The following is a 12,829-nucleotide window of genomic DNA, read 5'->3' as shown; positions in this document are numbered from 1 at the left end:
ACAATCGTCTTCAGAGATGCAACTCTTAAAACTAAGTAATGAACCTTTTCCTAGTGTGCATTCATATATTTTATCTGGTATTTAACAGCTTAAATATTTGCCAGTGTCGTCATTTTCAACATATTTGGAGGGATTTTATACTAAACGTTGACGTTTAATGTCACGAGTGGAAAAACTTTTTTTTTTTTTTTTGACACAAAAGTGTTGAAAAAAGGAAATGGAACTACTAATGTTAAAAATAAATTTGTAATGGTTTCCCCTGCAACACGTATCCCTGGTTGGGAACCATTGAGTTAAAGGACAGGTTTGGTCTTTCCTCAAATGTTTGCATCAGCTCAAGCCCGATATCTACCATTGCAGAGTAAAAACATGTCCTTTTATCCCCCACAGCCTTCACAACACCAGTGTCAGTTGTAAATTTAGGCTCTGAAAAATGTGATTTTTCATGATGATATCCAATCTAACCAATATCTTCATTATGTTTCTATATTAGATATTGAGACACGATACGGTTGCCAGGAGCACTAAACCAACAGCCAAGACGCCAAATCATCACAGAGCCTGTTGACCTGAGTGTAAGGGGTTTCCTGTGAAACAAAAGTAAAACAAAAAAATGACAGGATGTGTGTGTGTGTGTGAGAGATAACTGAGTCACTAACCCTAATATGCCTTGGGTGAGTTTTGTGAGTTTAATTCAAGGATTAAAAGTGTTTATGGATGGATGGTCTCCATAGAGAAATGTGATTTGCGTCATAGTAGGAGGGAAGAGGGGAAAGTCGACTCTTTATATGAAGGGAAACCCAGCACAAGGCGATGCCTCATCTCTGAGATTTAAGGATACGGGTCAAGAACAACATTGAAGTAGGAAAAGTTTCCTTTAGTCATAATCTAAAATTTGATATTTCACACTATTGATTATTTCGGGTCATTTCGTAAACTTGATTTTCCTTCTGCAGGATGCGTCTCTTTGTGGTCCTTCTTTACGCGCTTCTTTTTGCAGCTCCAGACTGCACAGGTCTTACCACCACAGCCGGATACATGAGGAACTTTATTCATAGAATCACATCCATAGTGATGACAACCCAGGTGCACATCCATAAATTAAGTAAGGAGGTCAGTTTTCATCAGATTACTCTGTTTCTAAAAGTATCTGAGACGTGATGATTGACTGGTTCCTCAGATGTTCAGCTGAATCTGCAGGTGGTGGACCCAGAGACCAATCTGAGCCCTCCATCCATCCAGGGTCTGACCAGCATCGGCCGGGACTTGGGACTCCTGGACAATGAGCTCCGCAGTCCCTTCACGGAGCTCCTCAGCCAGATCCAAGCCGATGTGTCCAGTTTGGAAGGAGCAGTTCACTTCCTGGCATCAACCATGGGCTGTAACATCCAGGACAAACCTCCACTACAGACCAGAGAACATCCATTCCCTGACGGCCACCATCATCAAATGCTGAGGGAGGTCCAACACTACATGGATCATCTTCTTCTAAACAAGGACAAACTGAAGGTCTGCTGATTGTACAACTAGAGTTTTACAGCTTTTCTGATCAATGGTCTGAGCTGTGTACTTAAGTCGATTGTTCTGGTATCTGTACCTTACTTGAGCGTTTATTTTTTGGCAACTTCTTACTTTTTTTAAACTTGCATTTTAAAAATAAGCTTGTTACATTTAAGACCTTCAAAGATGACATCACGACGTAAAAAGATGCTAAATGTTGGTAGTTTGAGCTTTTTTTTCTGTTAAGCAGGTCCTTTAGTTTTATTGTGAACATTTTCAAGTTTTTAAAAATGTTAAAACCTTTTTTTTTTCTTGACACATTTTGTTTACGAATTGTATTTATTGAGTGCTAAATTCTTCAGATGTTCAAAAATAACACATTTAATTTATTTCCATGTACCAGTTTTCTACAAATTCTGGAAAAAAAAAAAAGATATGGAATTTGCTGGTTTAAAAACCCTGTCTTTTTATTGAATGGACATTTTTTACTTTTTTACTTAAGTACATTTAGGAACATGCACTTTTTTTACTTTTACTCAAGTAAGGGAGCAACTTCAATACTTTTACTTGAGTAATGAAGACTCTTTTTCCACCTCTGACAATAGTTCCTTACGATGGGGAATAAAACTTTGGTGGCAAAATAATGTTTAAGATATTCTATCTATTTAAACATCTGTGAGGCGATCAGGTTGCACTCGCTAACGTACAATGTTAATTAGGGATGTAACGATTCATCGTAAGGCAGTTAAAAATCGATTCATAGGTATCACGATTCACATCGATGCTGTGACAATTGAATCGCAGTACTTTTTTTAACCAGCAGAGGGCGGAAGTGTTGGCAGCGAGCGAAATCTGCTAATACTTTCTTTCTGGCCATCTTCTACTCTTAAACATATTCATTAATGATTCCTTACCCCTTTAGCACCAAAAGAATGTCTGTAATATTACGTGAATATCTGTAAAAGTCACGTTTTTCTATTTGCTCTGTCTGCTAGCATAGCATCTCTTCTTCACTGCAAAATATCTGCATGCCAACCGTTCAAACAAATATCTGACCTAAATACCTTTTTTTAAGTCCAATTGTTAAGGCACAAAATACATTTTCAGTAGCACTTTTAAAAAGAAAAATAACTATTATGTAGTTTTGTATTGTTTACTATAGAACCAGAATTTAAATAATAAGCTTCTTCTCCTTTATATGTATTATTCCTTTATTTATTTCATTCAAGATTAATTTTTAGTTAAATTGAATTGTTTTGAATAGTTTATCAACGGATTCTTTTGACAATGAAAAATAGTATAGTATTTTCCCCCCAAAAAATAAAGGAATATTGATTTCACTTATATACAGTCCCATTTTGTAAACTAAATCGTGAGAAAATCGTATCAAGAACCCAGTATTGTGAATCGAATCGTATCAAGAACCCAGTATCGTGAATCAATCGTATCGGGAGTTGAGTGAATCGTTACATCCCTAATGCTAATTCATTTTCGTCAACTCAGCTTTTAAGTGCCAATAACTGCACCTGTGGTTCCCAAACCTTTTCTGTTGCTTCCAGAACCAAATGGGCAAAAAAAATTCACCTTCAATGATGAAGCTAAAAATGTTGCTTATTTTCCTTTAAATATAACCTGTGCAAGAGTAATAAAGTTTTTTGAATGCAAATTTTTTTCATGCTCAATTTTCAACAAAGTAGAAATGTAACAAAACCTACACTTCATTAAAAACAAAATTATTAAAACCCAAAATATTATAACTGGTAAATGACGTAACAAGATGATGACCCCAAAGGGAAAAAAAGAAAAAAGCGTGTGTATATATATTTATAATATTAATATATACACACAGACATATTTACACATACGCATTTGTGTATGATACTACACTCTACAGCCGTTTAAACCATAAATCACTAACTCAATCTATGATTTAATGAAATTATTACACATTTAGAGTAAATATATAATGTAATAAGACATTTTTACATTTTGTTACATTATAGACCAGTTGTAACATTTTGGGTTTCTTTTACATTTTTTTAATAAAATTTTGGGACCTTGTTGTATATCGGGCTTAAACAGGCCTAAACTACATTTTAACTAAAACTAAGTTGCATTTTAGTCAAAAGTCAACGACTAAAACTACTGTATATAAATATTTGTGGTCAAAATGATCACTGACAGTAGCTTTAAACAAAAAGACAGAAGTACACAAATATGGTTCACCTATACTTCTAAAACAATGGTGCAGCATGGAGGATGAATAAATAAACATAAAACAATATGTTTAGTTCAATGAATTATTAATATTTTCAGCCATTTATCTTTAAAACGACACCAATCCATCACATGATGCACTTTAAATACTTGCTCTGAAGCTGAATAAGAAAACTTTTTTACTGATTCATGTAAGAAATGTCTTTGGAGTCGTTTATATTAACTTTTGATCCGTCAATACATGAACCAACATCTCTTTATATGTGGGCGTCACCATTTTGGAGGTTTCAGCCAATCAGCGTTCACATAATTATGTTGATATTCTTAGGTATTTCCTGTCCTTCATAGCGCTATTTCAATCTGATGTTTTAGCCGTGAGCTACGTGTCCTCCAGTTCTTTGGACATTATTCCAAAGAACACCAGTTGGATGGGTTTTGACGGTACGCTAGGAAACGAGACATCGGACTAAGCGCAGCATTTGGATACAACCATCAACCATTTTACTACAGATCCACAAATGGAACAAGGAAGACACCTTATAACAGGGAAGTCTATGTTGCCATGGCAACCGTCAGATTCCCCAAGCCTCAGAAAAGCAGTCGGCGTTACGTGAACGGAACACTTCCTGGAGTAATCACTATGTCACAGTTTGGCAAACATGTCGACATACAGTATTTATAGCATTTCTAAATCACCTCTCATTTCTATAAGTAAAAGTTTCATTCAACAGTTTTTCTGTTGAGCTGTTTTTGGGATCACGTTTCTTTAAAAATAAAATTAAAAAAAAGCAATATTTTGGAGGTATTTTCATGTTGTTTTTGTGTGTAATAAACTTTTTTGTACAGTTTCTAATGAATGTTGAGGCTGATTGTAACGAGGAACAGTTGGAGAAAAGCACTGGCGACACCAACATGAGGCGTCCATTCAATCAGACCAAGCATGTGAAGGCTTCAGTGAAGCGTGAGACCTGACCCACATACAGTCACACACTATGAGAACACTGTGCACGTCAAACAGCTGCACTCACTCACTCCATTTACCATTCCTCACACATACACCAGTCTGCACAAAGGTCCACCTTCAACTGCACTGTAAGCTTTTCTTAAAGTGGAACTAAACCCCCAGGTTTTTGCTCACCTGCCATTAGGGTGAAAATTTAAAAAAAAAAAGTCCTTGATCATGGGCGGGGCTCCTGGAGCAGTTAAGACACACCCAGTCTACGATAAAATCTCCAAAGAACAATCTATGCCAGTGATTCTCAAACTTGCTTGGCTCAAGTACCCCTTTCTCTTATTTCTGAATCCAAGTACCCCCTTGTCTGACTACAACATTTTGCGTAATACATTTTAAAGAATCAGACTATGTAAATAAATACAATGAAACAGTATTTAGTGCATCCTGCATAGATTTATTTCTATAGTTTTTATCATTTCCGGTTCTCTCCCACCTGACGTGGGACCAAGACTGACCCTCGTATTTTCAGTTTATGTTATAATCACCATCATCATTTTGTGTATTTTGTTGTTTGTTTAGTATATTTATTTTTATTATAATTATTCTATCTCAGCGAGTGTGTTTCTGGTGCCGTTAATCTCGTTTCGTATGTTTCTCGGTTATTTTTTTGTGCATTTTTCTCTTATTATTAAATATTTATTTATTTTTCACAGTTTCAGTCCCTGTGTCTGTTTGAAGCAGGTATTTTGCATGAGTTAGTCTTGAACCCTCCATAAGGGGATTATCAGAGTCTCTGAGGGTGAGCACAGGAAGTAAGTAACTAAGCCGAGGTCTGAATCAACACCTTTTTCCACCAAAAGCTGTGAGAAATGTTAAAACCGGCTTTGTGGGATTTCTGAGCTAAGACGGTAAAACCCTGTGTTTGAACAAAGCAACAGCTGCACACGTCTAATAGTGAGGTTTAAATGTGTAACCTGCAAGTCTGGACTCAATTTTCAGATTCTGTAATAATGGAGCAAAATATTCAAACAGAGAACAAAAACTGGTGCTGTTTTAAAGTGCTTAAAAGTAGTTTTATTGATTGTACGTCATGCATGAACAACATAATCCAGTTTATCACATCATTTCCATATCCAGTGCATCACATTATTTAAAAATGACATTTTATGGATCAGGCTGTCAGAAAAAGGCATTTATACCATTGCTATTAATGCTTAATTGCATTTTTTTAAATCACCTGCTGCTGCTGTTGTCCCTCCCTATCACCACTTTGTGTTTCTGTTGTTTCTCTTCAAACTCGTTTCCGCTATAACAGCACTGGTTCGGGACCAAGTATTAGATTATAGGCAACAAAACGAGCCATTTCAACATTAATGTGGAATTCTATGAAAAGCACTGACAATATCCAAGCAAAAAGTGACAGATTTCAGTCCATGCAGCATGTTCACTTCAATTCCCTGGATTTTTGTACCCAATTTTAATTTAGGGGTATTTTGTGGAAAACCACATGATTTTTGAAAAATTGTGAAGTTTTATTCCCACAACAATTTGGGATTAAAATTGACAGCCATCATGTGATATACAGTAAGCATGGGGAAACTGTGAGCCCTGACTTTCATTGAATGTGTGTATTAAAGGAACAGAGATAACGACAGGTGCTCAAAAAGGCCAGATTGAAGCCCCATGAAGGCCATGAGTTTGACACTTTATTAATAGGGTACTTGTTCTAGTCATGCTGACAAAAACAGTGTTCTATGTATTACTAATAAACAAAAGACGTGCGCATTCATTTAAAAAAACAAAAAAAAAAATGTTAAAGTACTTTTCTGAACAATTTTATTTCTTCTTAAAATAGAACCAATGGGAAGCAGCATTAATCCATACACATTGGACATATTAATCCATTACAAGGCTGTTGTGAAACTACCAACATGTTAAAAAGGCAAAATGGTTCCAACTGTGCTTTCCTGACAACAGTTTTATATTACACCTGGCTTGCATCAAAATAACTTATAAACAACATAATCTGATTAAACTTTGTTTGATTGAGTTCGCAATTTAAGTTCATTACAGGCTTTAAAATAATCCTTAATTTAAGTCAGATAAAGGGATTAAAGGATATTATATCAGAGACCAGTTAAGAACCACTGCCAAACTCATACATAAATATAAAATAATTAAAGACAACCTCCTATTGATTTTATATGACCCTTCTCTTTATTCCTATGTTTACAGGTGCATCTATGAAGTCAATCATAAAGCTACAGAATAATCAAATTTGTGCAAATTCACAGAGGGCAGACGTCCAAACTTGTTTTCTGTGGCTATACAATCTGCCTAAAATAGTTTGACAGGAAAATTCAAACTATGCGTGCAGTGGTGTTTGAGTTTGGGCTTAAGCCCATTTGTTAGAGGTCAAGAACCTCCTAATTCTAAAGCATCTGGAACATTTTAGACAGTTTCATGCTAACAACATTGAAGGGCCCAGAGACATGGTACCTGACCTAAACCAAACAAAGCAGCTTTGAGATGAATTAAAAAGAAGATTTCAAGTTTGGGTTTTTCATACAGTATCAGTGTCTGATGTGCAGAGAGAATATTCATGACCACTCCTAAACTTTATGGTAGCTGCTTCCAGAGGAGATAAAGCCACAAAGGCTGGACTAACTTGTTTTAAAACGTGCATGCATGTAGGACCAACACTTCTGGCAGTATGGAAATGTTTCTTTTTGAAATGTGCAACCAAAAAAATGCCGTATGTAACATTCACTAATTACCGTAATTTCCGGACTATAAGCCGCTCCTTTATTCTCAAGCTTTGAACCCTGCGGCTACATTGTGGATTTTTCCCAATTTTATAAGCTTCATGCCACCACAAAATTGAGCTCCGTCACATTAGCCCAGGTGGAACAATGAAATTGTTAACATTAAATTGTTCTCGCTTGCACTGAATCATTCTGAGCACTCATTTTGTGATGTTGCACACTGCCTCGTCATAGCAACGACGCAAAGAAATGTTGTCAGAGAGAGTGAGAAAGTACCCGCTGCAGCAGCAGCATGGATGAAGTAAAAGTCAGCCTGTTTGTAATAAAAAAATAAGCAGCATAAATTTGTTAAATCACCACGTTAAATTTGTTCAGGATTGATCGGTGCTCTGGACTCTGAGGCTGATGGAGACGCTTCCGTAAGGAGGACGGACAGTAAAAATCAGCCAGTTTGTAATAGTACCATAGCAGCATGAAGTTGCCAAATCACCACGTTGGATTTGTTCAGAAGCGATCGCGTCCGTATTCTGACTCAGTCTGACTCGCTGCGATCGCTCCACGGTAGTTCACGGTAAGAAGAGTGGACAAAGCGGTGGGTGTATCAGACTGGTTCCAGTAAAAAGTGACCATAAAAATCTGTAAATGGACTGATGTGTAAACTTATCAGTTGAAACACGGGACATTTCCGTGAAACCTAACTTGAGTACAGCAGCCCGCCTACCTGCCCATTCTGACTGGCCAAGTTGTCTGAAGTGCGGCCTATGTTGGGCTGCGGCATTTCTGTGGATTTTTCTTAGAATAATTACTAAATTATTGTAACGCGGCCAAAAAAACAGTGCGCTTCATAGCCAGGAAATTACGGTAGTAGGAAGCACCTTGTCAGGGAACAATGTGCAGTTTTAAACTATAACACAGACAAAAACAATACAACTGTTATATTTCAGATTTTCTTTAAAGTGATTGGTAGAGAGTTTAAAAAGTGCTGCAGAGTGTGCAGGTATTCTTCAGGGTGGCATCGCAGATGGGCAGCGTGTATGGACTTGCTCCACTTCCTGCTCTCCACGGCCACGCCTCTTTTCCTCCACACATCAATCATCTTTTCCAGAGCGGCTGAGTTCGACAATGCGTCATTCTCGCAAAAGAAGAAGAGTGCCGGCGATGTGATGGGGTTCTTGTGAAAAACCTGAATTCCTTTCTCGTAGAAATCAGCCGTGTGGCTTTTAAACAGCCAGAAGTACATCATGGCTGCGGTTTTCACAAAGCTCTCCAACTGTGGAACAAGAGTCTTCCCAAGACCTGAAGTGCAACAAAAGAAAAATGATAAAGTGCTTACAAAATGTGAATTAAGGATTAAAAATGGTCATTACAAGAAAACGTATATTATACAAGGCCATATACCAACTCTGACCATATACAGACTGACAGGATACACCGACTCCAAGGAGATACACAGACTCAGACTCCGAGGGGATATGTCGACTACGAGGGAATAGACTGACTCCGAGGACATATATTTACTCTGAGGCCGTACACCGACACAAACTCCGAGGGCAAATACCAACTACAAGGGGATACACTGACTCCAAGGGTATGTACCAACTCCAACTTAATTATGTGTTGTAATGTATAATTTGACAAATTAACATCTGAAATAAAATGCTCTGACAACAGTCGTTCCAAAGCATTCCCAGAGCAGTGGGTCAGCGCTCTGATGGAGTTTTAAATGTTCTCACTAGTGTTGTGTTCAAGACCTCACTATCCGAGACCAGAATGCACCGAGACCAAGACAAGACCAAGACTTCCGGGAGCCGAGACTGAGTCAAGACCAAGACCGAGACAAGCTGAGACCGAGACCAAGACCATAAACATTTTCTTTTTTTATTTAAAAAAATATATAAATAAATAAAATTATGACAAGGTTCGACAGTTGAATAACATTCTCTCTTTAGTTTTAGTTTCTTTTAAATACATTTGACGGACAAGAAAGGTGCCTGCAAAAAAATAACTAAAATATTAAAACTACTACTGCTACTGATAAATTCACAATTATTCTACATATTTGAAAACAAGATTTTCAAGTCTGCTGAACGTACAGCAAGTGTTTAAAAGCATTTCTGCCAAGAAATAACATGGCTGGTCACCTACACACCGCAGAGCGTTTCCTCTTTGCTGTGCTTTTACAAATGTATTCTTTGTGGTTTGTGAAACCAAATTTCACAAACCAACAAGTTAGCGGACATGTTTAGCTCCCGCCTCTCTCTCCTGTGTCACACACGTCACTCAGTCACATTAAGGAAGGTTGCGGTCATTATACGAGGTGGATTAAAGAATGAATAAAGGATTGTTTTATCCCGTTCTTCTCCTTGTTATTATCACATTATAAAAAAGTTTAAATATAGCAGGAATTAGTGCTGGTCTCGAACGGTCTTGAGGGAAAATCCCGAGTCCGAGACGAGACCAAGACCTTTAAAATTTGGTCTCAAGATCAAGACCGGTCTCGACTCCCAAAACACTAGGTCTCACACACACACTCCTCTAAGCAGAGAAAAGCTGATATATTTGGAAGGCATCACTCTCACTCACCTACTGCCATCTGTTCCAGTGAGCCGGCCACCAAGCTGTCGTAGACGTGCCCTATGACCCTGTGGGCCAGGCTGCCATCCCCTTTCCGCCCCTCACTGATGTGTGTGAGCATCTGTGTGAATGTGTAGCCCCCGATGGAGGAGGCGTGGACCAGCACCACTCGCTCTGAAAAGGGAGGCTCCTCCAGAATGTTCAACACCGTTAAACCATAGTCCAGTCCCCATCGAGGCCACAGGAAGTGCATGACTCGACTCTGGATCAACAGCACGTCCATGCCTCGCTCCAGGTACAGATCTCTGTATTTAGCTACGGCGGCTGGTTGAGCTCCGAGCCACGAGAAGAACAGGACCAGGGGACGAGAGGTGGAGGGCGGGTCGCGAGGTTGTGAGGATGAATCTGAGAGCGACGAGGCGAGCTCAGGAGAGGGAGACAAGCCCGTGGAAGGTAGGGAAGAGACAGGATGAGGAGTTTCAGGAGGTGTGGAAGGACCAGCCTCTGGGAACGGGCTGTAATAATAGGTAATGCCTTTGCTGATCCTTCTGGATAGAAAATTCTCACCGCTGACATGTTCGGACGAAGTTGCATCAGTTCTGAAGAGACTGGGATCAAACACAAGCCAAATTTAAGCTAAGTGAATCCTCCTGATACGCAAAAACACACCAGAAGATCTAAATATTGAGCGACAATTACCGTTTCTTTCTCTGTTCATCCATGTTTTGCTTTTATTATTCACTCTTTTCACTAAACACCCAAAATGTTTGTTTATGACACTTAAGATAGTAGGAAGAAACAATGCATTTGCTTTTTCACTTCTAAAAATATATCAAGGTTAATCAATTACAGCTTTATAAGCCATAAACTGTCTAAAATCTCTCACATTCAAGCATATATATAAGCATGTGCCTCTTGAAGACTTTTTAATGTTTTATTTTATGTTTTAATATCTGATATCGTCTCAAATACTGTTGAAAATGGAAGTGTGTGATGTAATGAGTTGCATTTTTCACTGTATATTTCCTGTCATTTGTTAGATAGTATTCTTTTAGGGTGACATGACAAATGAACATTCTGTCCAGATGTAAAATAGCCTTTTGGCTAAATTTCGGTTAATTTTTAATATTGAAATTAATGTACACTGTCCCTGTTAAAATATAAAAAACAATTAAAAACAGAAAAGAGTGCCTAGCGTGAAAACTGTATTTAAAAGCACTGACAAAAATGGTTTCCAGGTTTTTCTTTTTAAACGTTTAGATACAAATGTGTATTATTTCCAACACTGCAGTGAAAATGTGAACAGCATTAAAAGCAGAAAATATCGAAGGGGGGAAAAAAAAACCAAGATTTTGTACAATTTGAAAAACGGGAATGAGCAGGTCAGACGATGAATGAATATAAGATTAGTAAATAAAACTAGTAAAGTTGAAATTAATCAAAATTATGATTGAAAAATACAAAATATATACATTTGTGCTAAATATCTGCAACATCACAGGTGAGGTTAAAGCACTGCACAATGTATCACATGATGGGATGTTACGAGCTGTGCTACAAAACTCTAAACTGACATAAAATGTCTCCCTGCTCCCTACGTTTATGCATCTTTATTTTGGCCAACATGTGGGACCAGCTTTACATAGTAAACAGAGATTTGTAATTGGAGCTCCAGCATGTGATCTTGTTTAGGTGGGACAGAGTTTATGATGACCTTATACTAGGACACATGTTTAACCAACAGCCCACATTCACAAATAATACCAAGACAGCTGCTATCAATGATTCCTGATCAAATATGCTCATATTTTCATTCATTTATTTGTTCCGATCATGAAAATATTTAAAATCTTCCATCCATTCAAATAAAACATAGAAAGTTGAAACATTTTCCATGATCAAAAAAACATCAAATATGTTAATCCAAACTTATCATAAAGAAGACCCATTTTAATAACCCTCAATTCCCTTAAAAATACAAACCGGATATTTAATAGGAGTGTGGATTATCTCTAAAGGATTTAGATAGTTTCTGAATTAAAGATTTATGAATAAATAAATAAACTAAGATGACTCTGTATAAAAAAGGAATATGGGAGCTCAACAAAAAATACCCTAACATAGTAATGTAGAAGCACATCTGAATTAGTTGTACATATATTTTCCTCCTAATCATATCATTTTAAGTTTTCAGACATTAAAAGCTTACCAAAAGTGACATTTTAACCTAAATGAACGAATAAATTGGCAATTTATCTGCCAGATATAACTCAACTCATGTGTGTAAACTATTAATCACTTTGAGAATATTATATTTAGGTCCCTAAAACCTGTAAATTAAGATATTTTCCATTCATTGAAAGTTTGTAACACGAGCTCTTTCTAACATGGGTGATGCGTTCACGGTCTACGGGAATTATTCCCCTCAACATTTTTTGATGGCGATGAAATGTTTGATAGAACACGAGTGGAGTCGCAAAGTTGGACCGCAGGCCACCGGTTGAGAATCCAATGGTCTGTGGTAGTCACATACTGGCTACACTGGTTGTTTAAATGTCGTTTATTAGATCTTAGAAGTTGTGTTGCTTTTAGTAACGCAGTGAATCCCGCACGTGAACGCACACCGGCTCTCCACTGCGCATCATCACCTGTTAGTCATAAACGCGCACATTCCACAGGTCACACGCACGCACGCATGTTCCATTGTGTCATAGTGTAGTGTTTCATTTACCCTGTGGAAAGCTGCAGATTTCCCATCCTTCGGGTTTTCTCGGTGTCTGAGAGACGAGCAGCAGTTCCGGTTTGTGTGACGTCACGG

At 37.7% G+C, this 12,829-nt stretch overlaps 2 protein-coding genes across 2 annotated transcripts in view; one reads left to right on the top strand and one right to left on the bottom strand.

Annotated features, from left to right (window-relative positions):
- The window catches only part of lepb (leptin b), a 37,275-nt gene extending 35,757 nt beyond the window's left edge, over positions 1-1,518 (top strand). The window contains exons 3-5 of the mRNA XM_028450394.1: positions 177-201; positions 957-1,113; positions 1,201-1,518. Coding sequence (XP_028306195.1) covers positions 177-201; positions 957-1,113; positions 1,201-1,518 — 500 coding nt within the window. The remainder of the gene's footprint in view (positions 1-176; positions 202-956; positions 1,114-1,200) is intronic.
- A 4,370-nt stretch (positions 1,519-5,888) lies between these two features.
- Positions 5,889-12,829, bottom strand: LOC114465442 (uncharacterized). Its single transcript, XM_028450460.1, has 3 exons — positions 12,743-12,829; positions 10,021-10,619; positions 5,889-8,733 (listed from the first exon to the last, which is right to left on the bottom strand). The coding sequence occupies exons 1-3, from the start codon at positions 12,766-12,768 to the stop codon at positions 8,378-8,380; spliced, it is 981 nt and encodes a 326-aa protein (XP_028306261.1). The 5' UTR covers positions 12,769-12,829; the 3' UTR covers positions 5,889-8,377.

The sequence above is a fragment of the Gouania willdenowi genome, chromosome 6 (genome assembly GCF_900634775.1).
Source record: "Gouania willdenowi chromosome 6, fGouWil2.1, whole genome shotgun sequence".
NCBI classification, from domain to species: Eukaryota; Metazoa; Chordata; class Actinopteri; order Blenniiformes; family Gobiesocidae; genus Gouania; species Gouania willdenowi.
This window is presented reverse-complemented; position numbering and strand designations above follow the sequence as displayed.

Bases quoted from the DNA above. Each gene is read 5' to 3' on its own strand.
- LOC114465442 (XM_028450460.1), bottom strand. From the start codon at position 12,768: ATGGGAAATCTGCAGCTTTCCACAGG. The intron at 10,620-12,742 runs GTAAATGAAACA...GTTTGATCCCAG, and splicing joins AATCTGCAGCTTTCCACAGG to TCTCTTCAGAACTGATGCAA. The intron at 8,734-10,020 runs GTGAGTGAGAGT...GTTGCACTTCAG, and splicing joins ACTGGAACAGATGGCAGTAG to GTCTTGGGAAGACTCTTGTT.